The sequence below is a fragment of the Callithrix jacchus genome, chromosome 22 (assembly GCF_049354715.1).
Source record: "Callithrix jacchus isolate 240 chromosome 22, calJac240_pri, whole genome shotgun sequence".
Taxonomy (NCBI): domain Eukaryota; kingdom Metazoa; phylum Chordata; class Mammalia; order Primates; family Cebidae; genus Callithrix; species Callithrix jacchus.
Genome location: NC_133523.1, coordinates 22,021,303 through 22,044,272, shown reverse-complemented (window position 1 = coordinate 22,044,272; position 22,970 = coordinate 22,021,303). Strand labels below are relative to the sequence as shown.

The following is a 22,970-nucleotide window of genomic DNA, read 5'->3' as shown; positions in this document are numbered from 1 at the left end:
TAAATAAAAGAGCCTGTGTTTTTCCCTAGTATTTCTGAACTGTAAAAAAAAGATGAGAGCTTTCACTTGCCAAAGACAGATATATGCAAAGAAAACCTAAGAGGAGCAGCTAACAGATAAAATGTGATGATTTTTGCACATCAGTTGCATAAAAATAATTTATAATACAAAGAAAAATAATTATCTTTCTAGTAAAAAAAAAATCTGTTGGAGAGCTCCTTAATCAAGTGAATCATTAATATTAACTGCACTAGGACAGATTTTTATGATGTGCTGATGCACAAAAGGACACAGCATCACCACTGTGATATTTTCCCCTAAAAGTAAACTATAGTCTGAATTTAACCATAAAGAACCATCAGTTTTATGCAAAGTTTAAGATACAGATATCTCCCATATTCTGTAACTTTTAATAGTGATTTTAAGTAGTCCTTCTTTAGCACCCTAGAGAGCAGGTATTTTCTAATATTTTTTTCATGACTTTCTGGGTAATAAATGCCATCCTCTTTAAAAAAAATTTTCTTAATCCTGTTCTGCATAGAGTTAATGAAGAACACAGACGGAACCTCAACATTACAAGTTTTCCATCTTTACTAAGAACCACATTCTTTTCTCTCTCTCTCTTTTTTTTTTTTTTTTTTAAAGACGGGGTTTCACCATGTTGGTCAGGCTGGTCTTGAACTCCCGACCTCAGGTGATCTACCCGCCTTGGCCTCCAAAGTGCTTGGATTACAGGCGTGAGCCACCACGCCCAGCCTCTTTTCTCTTTTTCTCTCTTTTTTTTTTTTTTTGCAACGGAGTTTTGCTGTTGTTACCCAGACTGGAGTGCAATGGCAGGATCTCGGCTCACCGCAACCTCTGCCTTCTGGGTTCAAGCAATTCTCCTGCCTCAGCCTTCCGAGTAGCTGGGACTACAGGTGCGCACTACCATGCCCAGCTAATTTTTGTATTTTTAGTAGAGACGGGGTTTCACCTTGTTGACCAGGATGGTCTGGATCTCTTGACCTCATGATCCACCCGCCTCGGCCTCCCAAAGTGCTGGGATTATAGGCATGAGCCACCGCACCCGGCCCTCTTTTTTTTTTTTTTAAGACAGAGTCTCATTGTGTCACCCAGGCTGGAGTACAGTGGCGCTATCTTGGCTTACTACAACCTCTACCTCCCTGGTTCAAGCAATTCTCTGCCTCAGCCTCCCAAGTAGCTGGAATTACAAGTGTCCATCACCACACCCAGCTAATTTTTGTAATTTTAGTAGAGACGGGGTTTCACCCTCTTGGCTGGGCTGGTCTTGAACTCCTGACCTTGTGATCCACCTTCCTCCACCTCCCAAAATGCTGAGATTACAGGTGTGAGCCACCCACTTTTCTTTCAATAAGTATCTTAAGTAGTCACACCTTCCCAGCCACAAAGGGGACATTTTTAATACTGCAGATCATAAATTCATTATGAGAATTCTGCATGGCATATAAGAAACCATGATGTAGAAGGCTCTGGTATATATATTTTAAAAACCTTTTTAATAAACCCTTGACTATTATAAGAATTTTAAAAAGTAGTTAAAACAGACTCATTGGGGAGGAAAAGCACAAGTAGAGAAGTAAAGGTTTGCACATAAAAATGCTTGGTATTGGCCGGGCACGGTGGCTCACGCCTATAATCCCAGCACTTTGGGAGGCTGAGGTGGGCAGATCACGAGGTCAAGAGATCGAGACCATCCTGGCCAACACAGTGAAACTTTGTCTCTCTAAAAAGACAAAAAAATTAGCCAGGCATGGTGGCACACACCTGTGGTCCCAGCTACTTGGGAGGCTGAGGTGGAAGAATCGCTTGAACCCAGGAGGCGGAGACTGCAGTGAGCCGAGATTGCGCCACTGCACTCCAGCCTAGTGACAAAGCAAGACTCCGTCTCAAAAAAAAAAAATGCATGGTATTTCAGAAGGCCCAGTGGACACAGCTCTTGATATGAGACATGTTTAGCTGAAAAAAAGCCATTTTTTCCTCCTTCTCCTCTGGAATTCCTACTCAAATGAAATTTTCTGCACAATTTAAACCTGCATCTGGAGAATATGCCTTTAATGGTGTCAGCACCACCTGTTTGCCTGCTACCATACCCACAGGCAGAAGCAAGACCTGCAGAAACACTCCATCCATTTCTGTCCTTTATACTAGAAGAGATCCAGGAACAATGCTCCATGAAGAAAAAAAAATAAGCTTCTTCTTTTCTGTCCTCAGGTGCCCTCCTCTTGCCACAGACACCTGCAATTTCTGCTACAGTAATGGTAATATGGGCCACACTGCCTTGTCTCTCCCAAACCCAAATGGAACAGGCCCTGTGACCACCCTTTAGTGAAAAGGTTTCTACCTTTACTCTCATGAATGTCTTGAACTCTTCATTTTTGATTCTGGCCTCACCTTGGAATTATATGAGGCACTTAATTAAAACAAGTATGATTCCACCTAAAACAATAAATAAAACCTGTGGAAAAAGCATAAGTAAAGACCTAATTAGAGGTCACTTACCATCCAAATAAATTCCAAGTTTTTTATTTTTTGTTTTTTATCGCCATGTGTCAAGGGGAATAAATACCAAGTTTTTTTGCAGAAATATATTTATTGTATCAACCATATGATGCTTAAGTCAACCGTTTAAAACAGTTGCTATCTAGACTAAAAGTTCATGGATGGTAGGGACCATGAGTGCTTCATCTATTATCCTAATGGCCACATGAGATGAAAACATTTAGTTTCTCTCTTCAAATTTCCAGAACTTCTTGTTTTTCTCCCAAGTACCAGGAATCTGAAGAAACTGTCCTCTGGATACCAACCAGGCACCTCTTGTATGAGGGAAGGAACAAACACAGGATGAACCATTTCTCTTACACTGAGACAGAAGCAAAGTTAACCTCTCGTCAGTCTGACACAGTTCTGCTCTGGAAATCCCCAAATGTCTCAAAGACGCCAAGGTGATTCTGAGGATTCCCAGTGACCGTGCACTGACAGGCCAACTCTAAGCCAGAGGGAAGAGAGTCAGGCTGATTCTAAACAGAAAATGGAGCTGCCTTGGTAAAGCTTCAGAACCTGGATCACCTGTCCTGATTGTTAGCTTCTGGGTAAGAGGAGGGACAAAAATGTTATACTCAGGTATCACATTTTACTGGTAGGCATAGCTGTGGTCATGGCTCTGGATACTTTGTAGCCTTGCTCTCTCACTCCTAAGATGCTTGTTTTTACTACAGATTCTGGTATCAGATTCTATTTACGTCAGAATCCTCTCATGTAACTGTAGCAGGTCACTGGACAAGACCTGAAAAGCTCAAAGAGCCACACTCTCAATGGGGGGCTTTGAGATGCCTATGATGACATCTCACAATGCAGAAAATTCCTCCTGTTGGTTTTCATTACATTCTTAATCCAAAACCTGGCCTTGTCTCGTGAATCTCAGGCACAGGTCAGCTCTTATGTGCAGATTCTTGGTGAGATCAAACTGACTGCATTTTTGGGTGTTATAGCAAGTGGAGTACAATCAAAGAGATATTTTCTCATAGAGGCTACGCTAGCACATCACATCCTAAGTACTATTTGTCCGACCTACCCTCTACGGGAAGACAGAGCTCGTTAGAAAAAACCGGACCGCAGGTTAGAAGAAAGTCTTAAGTTCAGGCTTTATTGAGAGGAAAGAGCCTCAGAGCGGGCCAGTCGGGAAGAACAGGAAAATGGCCACGGGGCTCAGAGGAGCAGGGTTCTTTTATAGGCGGCTGAAGGGCCGGGGGAGTGGGGAAGCCGAGAGAGCCGAGGTGGCGGGCAACAGTTGGTCAGTTTAAACAGCTGGGCGGGAAGCTGGGCGGCGGGAAACCGGGAGGCGGCAAGCCGGGAGGCAGGAAGTTGGGGGGAGCTGATGAGGCGGGTGGTGATTGGTCAGCCGGTTGCTGGGCGGGAGGTGGCTGTGGCCAGGCGGGAAGGCCAGGACGGTATGTAGAGTGAAAGATAAGGGAGTCCCTTCGTGTGGGAGGGGGAGGGCTTTCACGAAAGGGACAGAGTTTTCCAAACACTATTTCTGCCAAGAAAAAAAAAAGAGCCAATGCAACATGGCTATAAGTAGACAGTTTATTTGTTCCAACCTTGAGCACTGTAACCTGAGAGCAAAGATTCAAGTTGCCTAGAATCCACACTTTGATTAGCAGCAGTTACAAGAGTATTAGCAAAGGCAAAAGAAGAGGTACAAAAATGTTTGTTAACGACAAATAATTTTGGGAGTGAGAGATCAAGGCAGCAAATTATCCAGTCATAACCATAACTTTACTTACCTTTCTTATTTATTTCCAGAAATAACATTGATATTGATTGGCTATACATCATTAAGGTTTATAGTTTAAGTGTTCAGTGTTGCATTATTAGTTAAATTGACAGCTACTTGTGGTAATTGTGAATGGTTTCAAGAGATGAATACATAGCTCAAAGGAGGGAGAAAGACATAACTGTGTTCTCATTTTAATGTCTGACTTCAGAAACTAAAAGGACTTGCATTCTTCAGATAAAAGTCTTTACTTTCCAAATCTTAAGACCTAGATTTAGAATTTGGAGCTGCAGATTTAAGCTCTGGATGGAATAGCAGCAGGTGTTACCTGCACATTTGTGGGTATTTTAGCAAGAGAAGATAAAAGAAAGTAGAGATTGTCGTGTCTACATGTTTACTCAATGTACACCTGTTATTCTGATTGGGTTTCTGCGCTCCTTGTTCTGTGAATCAGTTTTAGGTCTGAAGATACAAGAGTCACTGAAAGAGGTAAAATGGTTGATTGTTGTCCTGTGAAGTTTGTAGAAATCTGGTATATCCTCCCTAGAAGTGACTGTAGTGGCCTATAGATACCAAATAGGCAGACACACTCTGGTGGGCACTCTTGGCCAGCAAGAGGGTTCCAAACCTGAGTGGGGGAGTATGCAGGAAAGAAAGAAGACAGAACAGATGGGGTCAGGAGGGATGTGGAATCCATATTCCAATACCGAATTTATTTTTCAAAGGCTCAGTATATATACATTTTTCAGGCTCTGGTTTACGTCAGTGCCAAGAGAGAAAAAACAGATCACTAGATGACATACTCTATACAATAAAAATGGCAGATACAGAATCAGTGGTTGTAAAAGGTGATAGTCATTCCTGGTGCTCATAAAAAACATTTGCATGGAGACATTGTTCCTCGTGACTGCAAGAGTTTTTGGTCTCGAACATCTGGTTATCTTTTAAGTAGATTTCCTTTGTCTGTTCCTGACTCCTTTATCTAGACTCCCCTGTTTCAGGTGACCCTCTGTCTGGGCTCAAACCGCCCGTATTGTAAAACTCACTTTGCAAGTATTTACACGGGCGGGCTCCCCACAATACAGAGAAAAGAAAAATTTTCTAGAGCCCCAGAGAAACTCCACAATAGACAGAAAGAAAACTGCTTTACTACACAATTAAATGAGAATGAACTCCATCATGGTCAATCTGCTTAAGAAACTGCAAAGACAGAAAGATGTTCATCACAATTAGTCTATAAGTAGAAAAATTTACAACACCATGCCATACATAATTCATTCTAAATTCACTTAGTGATTGAAAAGGCCATCCGCGTATGCTACATGGTTATATTAAATGCCATAATAAACTTATCACATCTTCATGACAGGAGGCAGTTTTGTAACTTAAAGCCAGGTGCCTGCTAAAGGTAGGCTTTCATTCTTCTACAAAAATTGTTGATTAGGGTGCTACCATTTTGGTTTTTTACATTTTAAAACAATGGCTCTATACTTCAAGAGCACTGGGCTATAGCACTCCTGCTTGCCGTCCCCTGGTCACCAGTGTCCCCTCTTGATTCCTACCATGTGCCACTCAGGTACAACCCATAGCACAGGGCTCACAGGTGGCAGCTGACATCTTATGTGAACCCCAATTGTCACAGCAGCACTCCAGTTTAACATCAGAGAGTGAAGCCTGAGCTGCAGGAGGAGAGCCTGTAGGCCTCCTGGGTAGAATTACACTTTTACAGTACTGGGAATGGAAGAAGTGTTTCAGCCTCAGTGTCAATTTATAATGGTGACATGAAAAAATACTGCTGGATTTTCAGTATGAGTCTGGGTAGAGATCACTCTAAGGGTCATGCCTGTGACAGCCCACCTCATTCAAAGACACCATGGGATACTCATAAGGCTTCTAAATAGACACCCAAAGCATTTGAGAGAAAAAGAGCTCTGAGTCTGATCAAGATTATATTGAGATAAATAAAGAAGTTAAAAGTATCTTAAGAAAAACTCAAATTAGACATAAGATTTATCAAGTTAGCCAGAAAATATTCCCTTAAAAAGAATTTCTCTCTAAACATCAAAGGACACAGCTGCTTTCAGCATCAGAAAAACATGAGCATTATAAAGGGGACAGATTCTCAGCAGAATTTCATAAGGTTTCTCTTTCATCTCTGCTGCTCTCTCATCTCCTAGCCATTGAATGGGGGATATATGTTGAAATACATCTGACAACTTCCACCAGCACTTTTTGATGAAGAATTTGAATCTCTCTCTGTTCATATAGTAGAACATATTTGAGCTTGCAACATAGTTAACTCAAGACCTATTATGGTTTCTGGGTGGCCATGCCATCTGTGTCCTGTAATAGCAGCATTCCAAGTTAATGAAATGCAAGACACTAAAATTATGCCTACCTAGGGTTATCCCTATTAGATAGACTAATAAGCATGCCAGACTAATATTTACTGTAACAATTTTGTAGTACATTTCTTAGATGTTAGATATAAATATCTAAGTATATGTAATTTTAATGTACTAGTCTTAATGAATGTAAAATATTTTTGAAATGTCTGTAATCATAATTCAGTCAAAACATTTCAAAAGTATGAATTTAAAATGTCTATTAAAAAGATTCATTGAAAGTAAATTTTGTTGCCTTATATTCATACTATTGTAGAAAATACTTTTTAATTTATATAAATGCAGGTTGTCTATAAATACTACACATAACTATGCTAACTGTTCTGAAGTAATAAACAGAAACCAAAGTACAACTGTAGACTTCACTGTTCAGTTTATACAGTTAACTGCTTTCTTTTGCAGTGTAAGTACTTCAATCTGCAAATATTAGATAATTACCTTGAATAATCAGTTTTCTGTCAAAAAAAACTACTCAGTATATTTTTCTGTATTGATAAATTTAATCCCATTTTTGTGCTCCAATTTGTGTGTTTTTTGTGCTCCAATTTGTGTGTTTTTAAAATTAGCTTTAATCTAAACAAATCTGTGTTGACTTTAAAAGACTAAAAATGTATATTCAATGCTATCCCCATCAAGCTACCACTGTCCTTCTTCACAGAACTGGAAAAAAACACTTTAAATTTCATATGAAACCAAAACAGAGTCCACATAGCCAAGACAATCCTAAGTAAAAAAAAAAAAACAAAGCTGGAGGCATCACACTACCTAACTTCAAACAACATTACAAGGCTACGGTAATCAAAACAGCATAGCACTGGTACCAAAACAGAGATATAGACCAATGGAACAGAACAGAGGCCTCGGAAGCAACGCCACACATCTACAACCATCTGATCTTCCACAAACATGACAAAACAAGCAATGGAAAAAGGATTCACTATTTAATAAATGGTGTTCAGAAAACTGGCTAGCCATCTGCAGAAAGCTGAAACTGGACCCATTCCTTTCACCTTACACTAAAAATTAACTCCAGATGGATTAAAGATTTAACATAAGGCCAGGTATGGTGGCTCACGCCTATAATCCCAACACTTTTGGTGGGTGGATCACCAGGTCAAGAGATCAAGACTATCCTGGTCAACATGGTGAAACCCCGTCTCTACTAAAAATACAAAAATTAGCCGGGCATGGTGGCACGGGCCTGTAGTCCCAGCTACTCGGGAGGCTGAGGCAGGAGAACTGCTTGAACCCAGGAGGCGGAGGTTGAAGTGAGCCAAGATCACACCATTGCACTCCAGCCTGGGTAACAAGAGTAAAACTCTATCTCAAAAAAAAAAAAAAAAAAAAAGATTTAAACATAAAACCTAACACTATAAAAACCCTGGAAGAAAACCTAGGCAAAACCATTCAGGACATAGGCATAGACAAGGACTTCATGACTAAAACACCAAAAGCAATAGCAACAAAAGCCAAAATAGACAAATGGGATCTAATTAAACTAAAGAGTTTCTGCACAGAAAAAGAAACCATCATTAGAGTGAACCAGCAACCAACAGAATGGGAAAAAATTTTTGCAGTCTACCCATCTGACAAAGGGCTAATATCCAGAATCTACAAAGAACTAAAGAAGGTTTAAAAACAAAACAAAACACAAACACAAATCCATTCAAATGTGGGTGAAAGATATGAACAAGACACTTTTCAAAAGAAGACATTTATGAGGCTAAGAAACATAACAAAATGTTCATTGCCACTGGTCATTAGAGAAATGCAAATCAAAACCATACTGAGATACCATTTCATGGCAATCATTAAAAAATCAAGAGACAACAGATGCTAGAAAGGATGTGGGAAAAAGGAACACTTTTACACTGTTAGTGGGAGTGTAAATTAGTTTAACCATTGTGGAAAACAGTGTGGCAATTCCTCAAGGATCTAGAAATAGAAATTCCATTTGACCCAGCAATCCCATTACTGGGTATATATCCAGAGGATTATAAAGTGTTCTATTATAAAGCACGTGCACACGTATGTTCATTGAGGCACTGTGTACAATAGCAAAGACTTGAAACCAACCCAAATGCCCATCAATGATAGACTGGACAAAGAAAATGTGGCACATATACACCATGGAATACTATATAGCCATAAAAAACCAAACACTGCTTGTTCTCACTCATAGGCGGGTGTTGAACAATGAGAAGACATGCGCACAGGGAGGCGAGTATCACACCCTGGGGTCTGTTGCGGGGGTGGCTAAGGGAGGGAAAACTGGGGGTAGGGAAGTTGGGGAGGGATAACATGGGGAGAAATGCTAGAAACAGGTGACGGGGAGATGGAGGCAGCAAACCACCTTGCTATGTATGTACCTATGGAACAATCGTGCATCTGCACATGTACCCCATAATGTGAAGTACAATTAAAAAAACGATAAAAATGAAAGGAAAAGAAAAAAACTTTGCCAAAGCAAAAACAAACCAACGAATCTGAGGTCCTAGATAATGTCAACCCTGAGTAAAAAAAAAAAGGATTTATTTAGCTGTTAATATAATTTATGTATATCTCAAAATAACAAAGATAAATGTACATATTATCTAAATGCTTTAAGAAAAGTGAGATGAGCAAAATACCTTACCTTATTTCAAGATAGAAAAATAAAGCCTTTCATTTCTAATTTATATTTTTTTCTATAACAGCCAGATTTTCCGGACATGTTCTTGAATTCTTGGACATCTCAATTTCACTAGACATTGAATTTAGGCATCTAAGGAGTAGCCTTGGGGAAACTTTGTACACTTCAAAGAATGTTTTTGAGGAAAAGAAGCAGAAGAGAGAAATGTGTTATAAAAAATCCATGGGTACATATGAATAAAGCAAGTTCTTAGAGACCTATGAAGAGACTTTAATTCCGACACAATAATAGAAGACTACAACACTCCACAAAAACTATTAGAAAAATCCTTGAGACAGAAAATAAACAAAGATAACAGAACCTAAGCATGACACTTAACAAAACAGTCCTAATAGAAATCCACAGAACTCTATCTAAAAACAACATAATACACATCATTTTAATCACCATGTGAAACAAACTCTAACATTTACCACACAATCAGACATAAAACAATACTCAGCAAATACAAAAATCCCTAAATTATACCAACCATAAACTGAGACCACAGTTTGATAAAAATATAATTCAACTACAAAGAAAACCACTTGAAAATACATGTAAAAATAAAACAACCTGCATTTAAATGACTTTTGAGTAAATAATTAAATTAAGGTAGAAATCAACTAAATGCTCACATAAAAATGTTAGAAAGATCCTAATTTAGTGACTTAGTATCACAAAATAAAGAATGAGAAGCAAGAGCAAACCAATCCCTAAGCCAGAAGAACGCAAAAAATAACCAAAAGCAGATCCAAACTGAAGGAGACTTAGACATGAAAAATACACAAAAGATCAACAAATTAAGGAGTTAAATCTTTGATAAAAAATTGTTAAGATAAATGAACTACTGGCTAGATTAATGAAGAAAGAAGAGTCAAATAAACACAATTAGAAATAATAAAGGGACATCACCACTGACCCCACCAAAATACAAATAATTATTGAAGTCTACTATGAACATCTCTATGCACACAAACAAGAAAATCTAATAGAAATTAGCAAATTCCTGAACAAATATATCCTGCCAAAACTCAACACAAATGAAACTGAAGCCCTGAATAGACCAATAACAAGTTCCAAAACTGGATTAGTTATACAGAGCCTACCAACCAAAAAACGCCGAGAACCAGAGATTTGCAGCTGATTCTGTAAGATAAACAAAGGATAGCTGGTACCATTTCTGCTAAAGCATTCCAAAAAAAATTAAGAAGAAAAAAATCTTCCCCAACTCATTATGTCAGAACAGAAATCATTCTGTTACTAAAACCCGGCAAAGGCAAAATGGAAAAAGAAAACTTCAGGCCAATATCCTTCATAAACATTGATGTAAAAATCCTCAGCAAGGTTGGGTGTAATGGCTCATGCCTGTAAACCCAGCACTTTGGGAGGCCAAGGTGGGTGGATCACAAAGTCAGGAGTTCCAGACCAGCCTGGCCATGATGCTGAAACTCCATCTCTACAAAAAATACAAAAAACTTAGCCAGGTACGGTGGCAGGCACCTGTAATCCCTGCTACTTGGGAGGCTGAGGCAGGAAAATCTCTTGAATTAGGGAGGCAGAGGTTGCAGTGAGCTGAGATCATGCCACTGTACTCTGCCTAGGTGACAGGGCCAGAATCTGTCTTAAAAAAAAGATTCTCAGCAAAATACTGGGTAATCAAATCCAGCAGCATATCAAAAACCTAATCCACTATGATCAAGTAGGCTTTATCTCAGGGATGCAAGATTGGGTCATCATAAACAAATCAATAAATGTGATTTATGACATAAACATAGTTAAAGACTAAAACCACAAGATTATCTCAACAGATGCAAAAAAAACAAGCTTTCAATAACATTTAACATCCTTTATGTTAAATGCCCTCAACAAACTAGGCATTGAAGGTACATACTTAAAAATAATGAATTATCTATGACAAACCCACAGCCAACATACTGAACGGACACAAGCTGGAAACATTTATATTTAAAAAATGGCACAAGAAGCCAAGCATGGTAGCTCATGCCTGTAATCCCAGCACTTCGGGAGGCCAAGGTGGGTGGATCACCAGGTCAAGAGATCAAGACCATCCTGGCCAACATGGTGAAACGCCATCTCTACTAAAATACAAAACTTAGCTGGGCATGGAGGCGCGCCTGTAGTCCTAGTTACTTGGAGGCTGAGGCAGGAGAATTGCTTGAACCTGGGAGGCGGAGGTTGCAGTGAGCCAAGATCGCACCACTACACTCCAGCCTGGTGCCTGGCGACAGAGAGAGACTGTTTCAAAAAAAAAAAATGGCACAAGACAAGGATGTTTTCTCTTATCACTCCTATTCAACATAGAATTGGAAGTCCCAGCCAGAGCAATCAGGTGAGAAGAAAAAAAGGCACTCAGCCAGGCATGGTGGCTCATACCTGTAATCCCAGCACTTTGAGAGTCCAAGGCAGGTGGATCATGAGGTCAAGAGATCGAGACCATTCTGGCCAAGATGGTGAAATCCCTTGTCTACTAAAAATACGAAAATTAGCTGGGCGTGGTGGCACAAGCCTGTAGTCCCAGCTACTCGGGAGGCTGAGGCAGGAGAATCATTTGAACCCAGGGGATGGAGGTAGGAGTGAGCCAAGATCGCGACACTGCACTCCAACCTGGTAACAGAGTGAGACTTTAAAAAAAAAAAAAAAGCCGGGCACAGTGGCTCACACCTGTAATCCCAGCACTTTGGGAAGCCAAGGCGGGTGCATCACAAGGTCAAGAGAGTGAGACCATCCTGGTTAACATGGTGAAACCCTGTCTCTACTAAAAATACAAAAAGTTAGCTGGGCATGGTGGCGCGCACCTATAGTCTGAGCTACTCAAGAGGCTGAGGCAGGAGAATTACTTGAACCCATGAGGCAGAGGTTGTGGTGAGCCGAGATCATGCCATTGCACTCCAGCCTGGGTGACAAGAATGAAACTCCATCTCAAAAAAAAAAAAAGGCATTCAAACAGGAAGAAAGAACATCAAATTATCTTTGTTTGCAGACAACATGGTTCTCTGTCTAGAAAAGACTATAGTGATGGCAGAAAACCTCTTTAAATTGACAAACAACTGCAGAAAAGTTTCAGAATACAAAAATAAATGTACGAAAATCAGTAGCATTCATGTACATCAACAATATCTGAGCTAAAAGCCAAATAAAAAACAAAATCTCACAACTGCCACAAAATAATAAATAAAATATCTCAGAATACAGCTAACCAGAGAGGTGAAACACTTCTATGACAAAAAAATAGAAATAAAATTAAAATAAGCCAGGTGCGGTGGCTCACGCCTATAATCCCAGCACTTTAGGAGGCCGAGGCAGGTGGATCACGAGGTCAAGAGATCGAGACCATCCTGGTCAACAAGGTGAAACCCCGTCTCCACCAAAAATACAAAAATTAGCTGGGCATAATGGCGCGCACCTGTAGTCCCAGCTACTCAGGAGGCTGAGGCAGGAGAATTGCTTGAACCCAGAAGGCGGAGGTTGCGGTGAGCCGAGATTGTGCCATTGCACTCCAGTCTGGGTAACAACAGCGAAACTCTGTCTCAAATAAATAAATAAATAAATAAATAAATAAAAGAAACAAAATTAAAATAAAAACTGCTTAAATAATTCAGAGATGACAAACAAAAAAATTATTTTATGCTCATGGATAGAACAGATCAAATTAAAATGGGCACAGTGCCCGAAGAAATCTATAGATCTAATACTATTCCTATCAAATGACCAAAAATATTCTTAACAGAACTAAAAGGATCTATTTTTAAATTCATATGGAACAAAAAAAGAGTCCAAATAGCCAAGGCAATCCTAAGCAAAAGGAACAGAACTGGAGGCCTTACATTACCAAACTTCAAGCTATATTATAGGGCTACAGTAACAAAACCAGCATGGTACTGGTACAAAAACAGGCTCAGAGACCAAAACAACAAATTAAAGCGCCCAAAAATTACTCTGCACACTTATAATCATTTGATCTTTGACAAAGCTGATAAGAGAAACTTGAGAAAAATTCCTTATTTAATAAATTTTGCTGAAATAACTAGCTAGTACTATGTACAAGATTGAAACTGGACCCCTTTCTTACACAATATACAAAAATCAACTCAAGATTGATTAGGTCAGGCACCGTAGCTCATGCCTGTAATCCCAGCACTTTGGGAAGCTGAGGTAGGGAAATCATCTGAGGTTAGGAGTTCGAGACCAGATTGGCCAACATGATAAAACCACGTCTTTACTAAAAATACAAAAATTAGCCAGGCATGGTTGTGGGCACATGTAATCTCATCTACTCGAGGTTGAGGCAGCAGAATCACTTGAAGCCAGCAGACAGAGGTTGCTGTGAGTCAAGACTGTGCCACTGCACTCCAGCTGGGGCAACAAGAACAAAATTTCATCTTAAAAAAAAAAGGAAAGAAAAGACAAATAGAAAAAAAAAATTGGTCAAATGTTGGGGTCAACATCTGCGGGGTTCTGTCCTGCAGATAGACCCTGACTCAGCGACTGAATGAATAAAGTACAGTGACACACAGATATTATGCTTTGCCAGTTCAGCTGAGGTTCCATGGCCACTGACAGACGCCCTGAAGAGTGCTGTAAAAAGAGAGCAACCACAAGCCTCCACCAGCCAGTGCATTTATTTAGTAAAGTTTAACTGACAAAGGCTAGAGTCAGCACCACTACAGGGGAAGATTAAAGGACAGGTTCCAATGCCCAAAGCAAACACCATTAGTGGATAATATCCCTGGTATATCTCCCTCCGCACACCTTGCAGAGGCCAGATGGCTCAAAGGTTAGTTTTAAGAACACATGAGTAAAGCAGTTAGTTAGGTAAACTCTCTCACATACCCTAGCTATTTGCTTTACTTATTAACTAAATATAAAAAAAGAAACCCTGGAAGATCATCTAGAAAATACCATTTTAGATAAAATTGGCAAAGATTTCACAATGAAGATATCAAAAGCAATTGCAACAAAAGCAAAAATTGACAAATGAGACCTAATTAAAGAGCTTTTTTCATAGCAAAAATAAAAACAGACAACCTACAGAATATAACAGAGCCTGGCCAACATGGTGAAACCCCGGTCTCTACTAAATATACAAAAATCCACCAGACACGGTGGTGGGTGCCTGTAATCCCAGCTACTCAAGAGGCTGAGTCGGGAGAATTGCTTGAGCTCAGGAGGCAAAGGTTGCAGTGAGCCAAGATTGCACCACTGCACTCCAGCCCGGGCAACAGAATAAGACTTTGCCTTGGGAAAAAAAAAAGAAAAAGTGGGCAAAGGACATAAACAACAACAACAAAAAAAGACATACATGTGGTTAACAAGCATATACAAAAATACTCATCACTAATCATTAGAGAAATGCAAAGAAAAACCACAGTGAGATACCGTCTCATACAAATCTGAACGGCTATTCTTAAAAATTGAAAAACAAAATCAGAGATGCTGGTAAGGTTGTAGAGTAAAAGGAACGCTTATACACTGCTGGTGGGAGTGTGACTTAGTTAAACCACTGTGAAAATCAATGGAGTGATGCCTTACAGAACTAAAAACAGAATTACCATTTGACCCAGCAACCTCATGGTTCTGTATATACCCAAAGAAATATATTCTATCCTAAAAACAGATGCCCATGCATGCTTGCTGCAGCACTATTCACGATAGCAAAGGCATGGAATCAACCTAAACGCCTATCACTAGACTGGATACAGAAAATATGGTATAGACAGGTAATCCAACATTTTGGCTCATGCCTGTAATCCACCACTTTAGGAGGCCAAAGCAGGGTGATTGCCAGAGTTCAGGAGTTTGAGAGCAGCCTGAGCAACATGGCAAAGCCTCATGCCTATAAAAAATAGGAAAAAAAAAAATCAGTGTAGGTGTAGTGGCATGTGACTATAGTCCCAGCTACTTGGGAGGCTGAAGTGGAAGGACTGCTTGAGCTCAGGAGATCGAGGCTGCATTGAACCTAGATCATACTCCACTTCAGCCTGGGTGAAAGATTTAATAAACACAAAATATGGTACATAAGCATCAGTGAAAAAATCAGTGAAACAAACAAACAAAACCAAGAAGCGAAATTATGTTCTTTAGAGCAACATGGATGGAGCTAGAGACCATTATTCTTAGAAAACTAATGTAGAGACATAAAATTAAATAAATGTTTCCATGTATAAGTAAGAGCTAAATAATAACAACACATAGACACAAAGAGAACAGACACTGAGGGCCAGTTGGTGGTGGAGGGTGGGAGAACATAAAAGATCAGAAAAAATACCTGTTTGGTGCAATCTTTAGTATCTGAACGACAATACAGTCCGCACACCAAACCCCTAAGATACAATTTTACATATATAACAAAGCTGCATGTGTACCCATGAACAAAAAATAAAATTTTAAAGAAAAAAAATCTATGAGTTTGAGAGAAAGCAATGTAGGTGATAGGACTGGTTTGTGCTACAGATAGTGGCCCAAGTGTGACTCTGCTCTAATTTATTTCCCCTGGGTGTGGTGTAGACAGCTCGATGTCTAGTGGGTGTGTTTGTGAGTGGGTAGAAACCCTGCGTTGGCAGCTGTGAAAAAACAGAGTCTGCTATCAGAGCTTCTTTCCTTTAAGTTTTCAGTCCTCTCTCCTCTCTCACCCTGGGAGGAGACCTAGTATCACAAAACAATGGGCAATGTGGCAAAGAAAGCAGAGCCTCCCAGAGTTTTATTCTAGGCCACGCCTCTGTGACAGCTTTCTTCTGGCACCAAATCTGTAGAGTGTGCTGAACACCAAAATTCTCCACATCAATCACTGTCTAAACTTTGCATTCTGACGCCACCAGAGTCAGCACAGACCCTGATTTAGGGCCCAGTCCCACAATACTGTTCTTACTGCAGATGTCACTAACAAACTCAATGGACCCATCTATGCTTCCGAGCTGTTTAAAAATCAGACTTTCATAATCTCCTTCAAGTTCAGTGATTTGTTAGAGCCACTAGCAGAACAAGCAAAACACCACAGTTATGTTGATCAGTTAACTATAAAAGATACAACCCAGAAAAAGCCAAATGGAATAAATGTATAATACAAAAAAAAAAAAAAAAAATAGGTGGGGAAAGATGAAGCACATAGGTAATCCAGGTAAATAGCTGTAATTAATAAAATTTCCCATTCTTTGTGTGCTCCAGGAACAGTTTATGGTAAGAAACACTCTTTCCATTGTAATTTAGATGGTGCTCTTTTTTACTGATCACACAGCCAGACACACACTCTGCACATTTTCTTCTTTTTCTCATATAAAAATCAGCTGTTTGGCTAGGCATGATGGTTCATGCCTGGAATCCCAGCACTTTTGGAGGCCAAGGTGGGAGGATCACCTGAGGTCAGGAGTTTAAGATCAGCCTGGCTAGCACAGTGAAACCCCATCTCTACAAAAATATAAAAATTAGCCAGACTTGATGGCGGGTGTCTATGATTCCAGCTACTCAGGAGGCTGAGGAGGGAGAATTGTTGAATCCAAGAGGCGGAGGTTGCAGTGAGCCAAGATCACGCCATTGCACTCCAGCCTGGGTGACAGATTGAGACTGTCTCAAAAAAAAAAAATGGCTAAATTTGTCTTCAATTTCGAAAAGAAAATACTTCTTAATCAAACTTTACTTAAATTTATCTCCTTCCCACCAGCTCCTGAACTTTGGGCTACATTTAGTCTGAGCCAACACAAAACTCAATTTTATGTTTCTCCTGAGAACATGCTGACTTCAGAGAAAAATATTCTCTGATATAAACCAACTTTTTCATCCTCAATTTGCCATTTTCCTCACACCTTTCTAATCTGTTTATTCCTCCTTATGAAAAAACATTCTTGTCTGCCTAACCTCTGCAATCCTTAAAAATATTATTATTGTGGGCAGTGTTAGAAAAAATATATATTATTGTTAGTATTTCCTCCTATTGCAATACCCCTTTTAAAATCCTTTTTTTTTTTTTTTTTTTGAGACGGAGTTTCGCTCGTTACCCAGGCTGGAGTGCAATGGTGCAATCTCGGCTCACCGCAACCTCCGCCTCCTGGATTCAGGCAATTCTCCTGCCTCAGCCTCCTGAGTAGCTGGGATTACAGGCATGCACCACCATGCCCAGCTAATTTTTTGTATTTTTAGTAGAGATGGGGTTTCAGCATGTTGACCAGGATGGTCTCGATCTCTTGACCTCGTGATCCACCCACCTCGGCCTCCCAAAGTGCTGGGATTACAGGCGTGAGCCACCGCGCCCGGCCCTAAAATCCTTTTTTTTAACATAAATCTAACTTTGTTTATATTTTACAAAGTCTAGAAACTATCTCGTAACAATAACAACTTCATCTTCAGTAAGACCCTCCAAGACCCCTTCTATTTTAACCTTAACTGCATCTGCCAGTGGGTCCCCAGCTTCCTAGGGCTCCGTAGCTTCTCTGAGGATCTTCTTCCATGGCTGGGATAAAACAGCTGGGACTCCCTCTAGAGAATTAACTGGGCTTTTAATAACCTTTCCCCCGCCCCGCCAGCCCAATATTAGCCTTAGCTTGGAGTCACTGGGCTCAAGCTTTAATTTCTATGACAGTTACTCACTTGGCTTTTGAAACTATGTGTTTTAAAACTCTAGCAAAATTATCAAACATAGTCCTCATGAGGGAAACAAAATTGAAGGTACTAACATTTCATACCTCAATAAGACAAGCAAAAGTATCTATTCCTTTCAGACAATAAATGTGTTATTGTATTAGTTTCATAAAAAAACATGTAGTAAGCAATTAGTAATATGTGAACACTTCTAGGAGGTAACAAATTTAACGTCATAAAATTTAGCATAAAACTAAAAAATCAAAATAACAGGATAAAGAACAGAGATATTCACTATCACGAATTTTCCCTGCAAGAAAAGAAACTGATGCTTTTATGAATCCATGTAACTCACCAATTATCTACTATTATCTTCTTGTGGAAATGTATTCATTTTCTTTTTGAGACGCAGTTTCACTGTTGTTACCCAGACTGGAGTGCAATGGCACGATCTTGGCTCACTGCAACCTCCGCCTTCTGGGTTGAAGCAATTCTCCTACCTCAGCCTCCCAAGTAGCTGGGACTACAGGCGCACACCACCATGCCCAGCTAATTTTTGTATTTTTAGTAGAGACGGGGTTTCACCTTGTTGACCAGGATGGTCTCAATCTCTTGACCTCGTGATCCACCCGCCTGGGCCTCCCAAAGTGCTGGGATTATAGGCATGAGCCACTGTGCCCAGCCAATGTATTCATTTTCTACAACAAAAATAGAAAGATTTTTTTTTTCTATTCTTTTCCTTAGTAGCATTCTAAAAGCTAAGACTTAGAATTCCATTTGAAACCACCCAGCCATTAAAAAACACACTTGAAAAAATGGTTACATTCCCTCTAGAAAAGAAATAATTAAATGAGGGCTAGGTGTGGTGGCTCATACCTATAATCCCAGAATTTTGAGAGGCTGAGGTGGGTGGATTGGATTACTTGAAGTCAGAAGTTCCATACCAGCCTTGACAACAAGGTGAAAACCCATCTTTACTAAAAATACAAAAACTAGCCAGCATGGTGGCAGGCTTTCACAGAGTTTCACCATGTTGCCCAGATTGGTCTCAAACACCCAAGTTCAGGTGATCCACCCTCCTCAGCCTCCCAAAGTGCTGAGATTACAGGCATGAGACAGCTCTCCCAGGCCCATTTGTAAATATTTTCTTACCTTTAAAGCCCTACTAGTAAAATGCAACTTACAGTTAAAAAACTGACTTCAGGATAAGTGAAAACAATTCTTTTCAAGATGACAAACCCAGGAAGTACCAATGCTGATTGATAAACACATGTGTCGGCCAGGTGCGGTGGCCCACTCCTATAATCCCAGCACTTTGGGAGGCCGAGGTGGGTGGATCATGAGGTCAAGAGATCGAGACCATCCTGGTCAACAAGGTGAACACCATCTCTACCAAAAATACAAAAATTAGCTGGGCATGGTGGTGCGCGCCTATAGTCCTGAGGCTGAGGCAGGAAGAATTGCTTGAACCCAGGAGGCCGAGGTTGCGGTGAGCCAAGATCGCGCCATTGCACTTCAGCCTGGGTAACAAGAGCAAAACTCCATCTCAAAAAAAAAAAAAAAAAAGAAAAGAAAAACACATGTGTCTGAATCGTGTGTCAAGTAAGGCCATCCAATCAGTTGAGAGAGTTTCCACCTCATCCTGCTGTATAAGTGCTCAATAATCACCCTCTCAGCAGACACTGCACTATGCCCCACTGAGTGGCCCAGGATCATTTTACTTTGTAAGTTCTTGTACCATTTTTCTTTGTCTTTTAAATTTTTGTCTTTTAAAATACTACTTTTTGGCTGGGCCCAGTGGCTCAGCTCTGCAATCTCAGCACTTTGGGAGTCTGAGGTGGGTGGATCACTGGAGGTCAAATGTTTGAGACCAGCCTGGCCAACATGGTGAAACCCTACCTCTACTAAAAATATAAACATTAGCCAAGCGTGGTGGCGGGTGCCTGTAGTCCCAGCAACTTTGAAGGCTGAGGCAGGAGAATCCTTGAACCCAGGAGGTGGAGGTTCTAGTGAGCTGATACCATGCCACCCCCTCCAGCCTGGGCAACAGAGTGAGACACTGTCTCAAAAAAAGAGAAATACTATTTTTCTTTTACAAATTTTTCACTATTTTCATTTCACTATTTCTCTGGCCACTTAGGGAATCTAGGGAGCAGAAATTATTTCTGTGTTTTCTACCAGCATCTCTTTGGTTTAACAGAAATGGGTCTCTAAGAAATGGAAGCTGGGTTGGGTGAAGACAATCTTAACGTCCTCAAAAAAGAAGGACAGCAGCAGACTACTCTCAGTCCTGAGGCAGCCACCTTTTTTTCTTAAAAGGCTACACTCTGTAAGTCAGGTTGTGCTATTTAAAAAAAAACAAAGACCCAGAAGCTGATATCCACTAGACACTCTAGCAGATAGAGCCATGGTGGATATCTTTGTTTTTCCACAGACAGTACTGAAGCCCAGGACCAAGAATAAAACTAAAGGCGGTAGAATACATCGCACCTCATAATTTTCAAAGGGAAATTTTGACCCAAAAACATTGTTAAGATCTCTGTGCCTACAGAAGATAAAAACAGAAGAGAAACAAAAATTGTTTTACACTACAGTGTCAGGGAATTATACATTGCTTTCTTCTTATGGAAGTATTTACAAACAGAAAACAAATCTTTTTAAAGTGCCATCCAATGCTTTGTCAAAAAAATGATTAAAATATGGCATAAAAAATGCAGACTAAAGGATGAACAGTTGATAATGTGAATTAGAGAGGGAAAACTGGCATTTAGGAATGTCAGAGGAAACTGAAATTTTAGTATTTTATTATTTACTATTTTTGCAAGCCAGAGTTAGGCTGAAGAAATGATCTTAGGTAGGGGGTATACTTGAGACTCTGCTAGGGACACACGTAAAAAAATTTAGCGGAAAAGGCTGGGCACGTGGCTCTCGCCTGTAATGCCAGCACTTTCAGAGGCCCAGGCAGGCGGATCACCTAAGGTTAGAAGTTGAAGACCAGCCTGGTCAACGTGAAACCTTGTATCTACTAAAAATACAATAATTAGCGAGGTGTGGTAGCACACGCATGTAATCTCAGCTACTCAGGAGGCTGAGGGAGGAGCATCTCTTGAACCCAGGAGGCAGAGGTTGCAGTGAGCTGAAATCACACCCCTGCACTCCAGCCTGGGTGACAGAGTGATTTCTCAAAAAAGAAGAAAGAAAGAAAAAAAGGAAGGAAAGAAAAGAAAAGAAAGAAAGAAAGAAAGAAAGAAAGAAAGAAAGACAGCAGCAGAAAATTAGTCTCCTGGGGAGTGTGAAAATAATTAAGTGCCAGACAACTAGACTGAGGTGACTCTAGTCTCTGGATTTCTACTTTAAATAAATCCAACTCAAATGCATATTTTTATAAATTACTAAACTGGGGGAAACAAAATTGAAGCTTAGCCAACTATAAACTGCCAATTAACCTCTGCATACATAACCAGAAAATGTCCATCTTGATTGTACAAATCAAGAAACTGTAACTGTACCTAAGCATTACTAAATTTGTTTTTTGCTTTTGAGACGGAGTCTCCCTCTGTCGCCCAGGCTGGATCTCGGCTCACTGCAACCTCCGCCTCCCGGGTTCAAGCGATTCTCCTGCCCCAGTCTCCCGAGTAGCTGGGATTACAGGTGTGCGCCACCATGCCCAGCGAATTTTTTGTATTTTTAGTAGAGACGGCGTTTCACCATGTTGGTCAGGCTGGTCTCGAATCCCTGATCTCGTGATCTGCCCGCCTCAGCCTCCCAAAGTGCTGGGGTTAATCCCAGCCACTGCGCCCGTCCTGAATGTGGTTTTCTTTATTGCACCTTATAAATGTCTTTTTTTCAAGCCCCTCCTATGGTCGACAAACTACAAACACAGCCGGGTACTCTAAAATTTTTGAATCACTGTTTTTTTTTTTTTTGAGACGGAGTTTCGCTCTTGTTGCCCAGGCTGGAATGCAATGGCGCGATCTTGGCTCACTGCAACCTCCGCCTCCTGGGTTCAGGCAATTCTCCTGCCTCAGCCTCCTGAGCAGCTGGGACTACAGACATGCGCCACCATGCCCAGCTAATTTTTTGTATTTTTAGTAGAGACGGGGTTTCACCATGTTGACCAGGATGGTCTCGATCTGTTGACCTCGTGATCCACCTGCCTCGGCCTCCCAAAGTGCTGGGATTACAGGCGTGAGCCACCGAGCCCGGCCTTGAATCACTCTTTAATTAAATTCTTTAATATTTTTGCGGTGATTTCTGTACATTTTTAACAGGAGAAAAGAGGGACTCAGAACGCGACAGACCAAAGATCTTCCCATTCATGAACCCACCCTGAGTCAGGATTTTGCCCTGACGACCCTCCCGTGGTCCCTGCACAATCTGGGAGATGGGGCACAGCGGGTGCAGAGCTGCTCAAAGAGGGCTCCAGGCCAGGGAACAGTCACTGCGCAGGGAAGAAACAGGACGCCCGGGCCGGCTGTCAGCGCAGCCGCCATCTTATGGCTGAAGGGGACTGAGGCCGAGCTGGGCAAGAACTCAGGGCGCAGATTGTGGAGCTGACTGCGGGGAGGCCTAAGTCCCGCCACAGCCGCTTCCCACTGGTTCCAACTCGCCCGTCCCCCTCTCTCGGGTGGTCGGACCCGGCATTCTCACCATTTCTAGGCTTCCAGGGGGTTCTGGCGTCTTCCCTGTGGATTTCTCAATACCTGCAGGTCACAGGACCACAAAGGCTGGGCTTCTAGGAGCGGAGGACACAGAGCAGGGAAGACGAGACCTGTCGCTCCGGCTGCAGCAAGAGACAAAGGCCCAGCAAAACCCAGAAGCCGCCCTATTTGCTCCAGCTGCGTGTTTGATTGGATGGTTTCTAGCTCAGCGTCTCTGATTGGATAACACCTAAGGCCCCGCTCCTCCAGGTTCTGAGTGATAGGAGATGTGATCAGATGCTGGGCTGAATGAAGAAAGGCGCGGTGGCTCAAGCTTGTAATCCCAGCACTTTGGGAGGCCAAGGCGG

The 22,970-nt window shown here is 41.0% G+C and overlaps 1 protein-coding gene across 1 annotated transcript in view; it reads right to left on the bottom strand.

Moving 5' to 3' along the window:
• LOC100389524 (uncharacterized) overlaps nucleotides 1-22,759 on the bottom strand; it is a 46,389-nt gene extending 23,630 nt beyond the window's left edge. The window contains 2 exon segments of the mRNA XM_078359877.1: nucleotides 2,363-2,476; nucleotides 22,613-22,759. Of these exon segments, the coding sequence (XP_078216003.1) occupies nucleotides 2,363-2,374 (12 nt within the window). The 5' untranslated portion in view covers nucleotides 2,375-2,476; nucleotides 22,613-22,759.
• Between the last annotated feature and the right edge of the window lie 211 nt (nucleotides 22,760-22,970).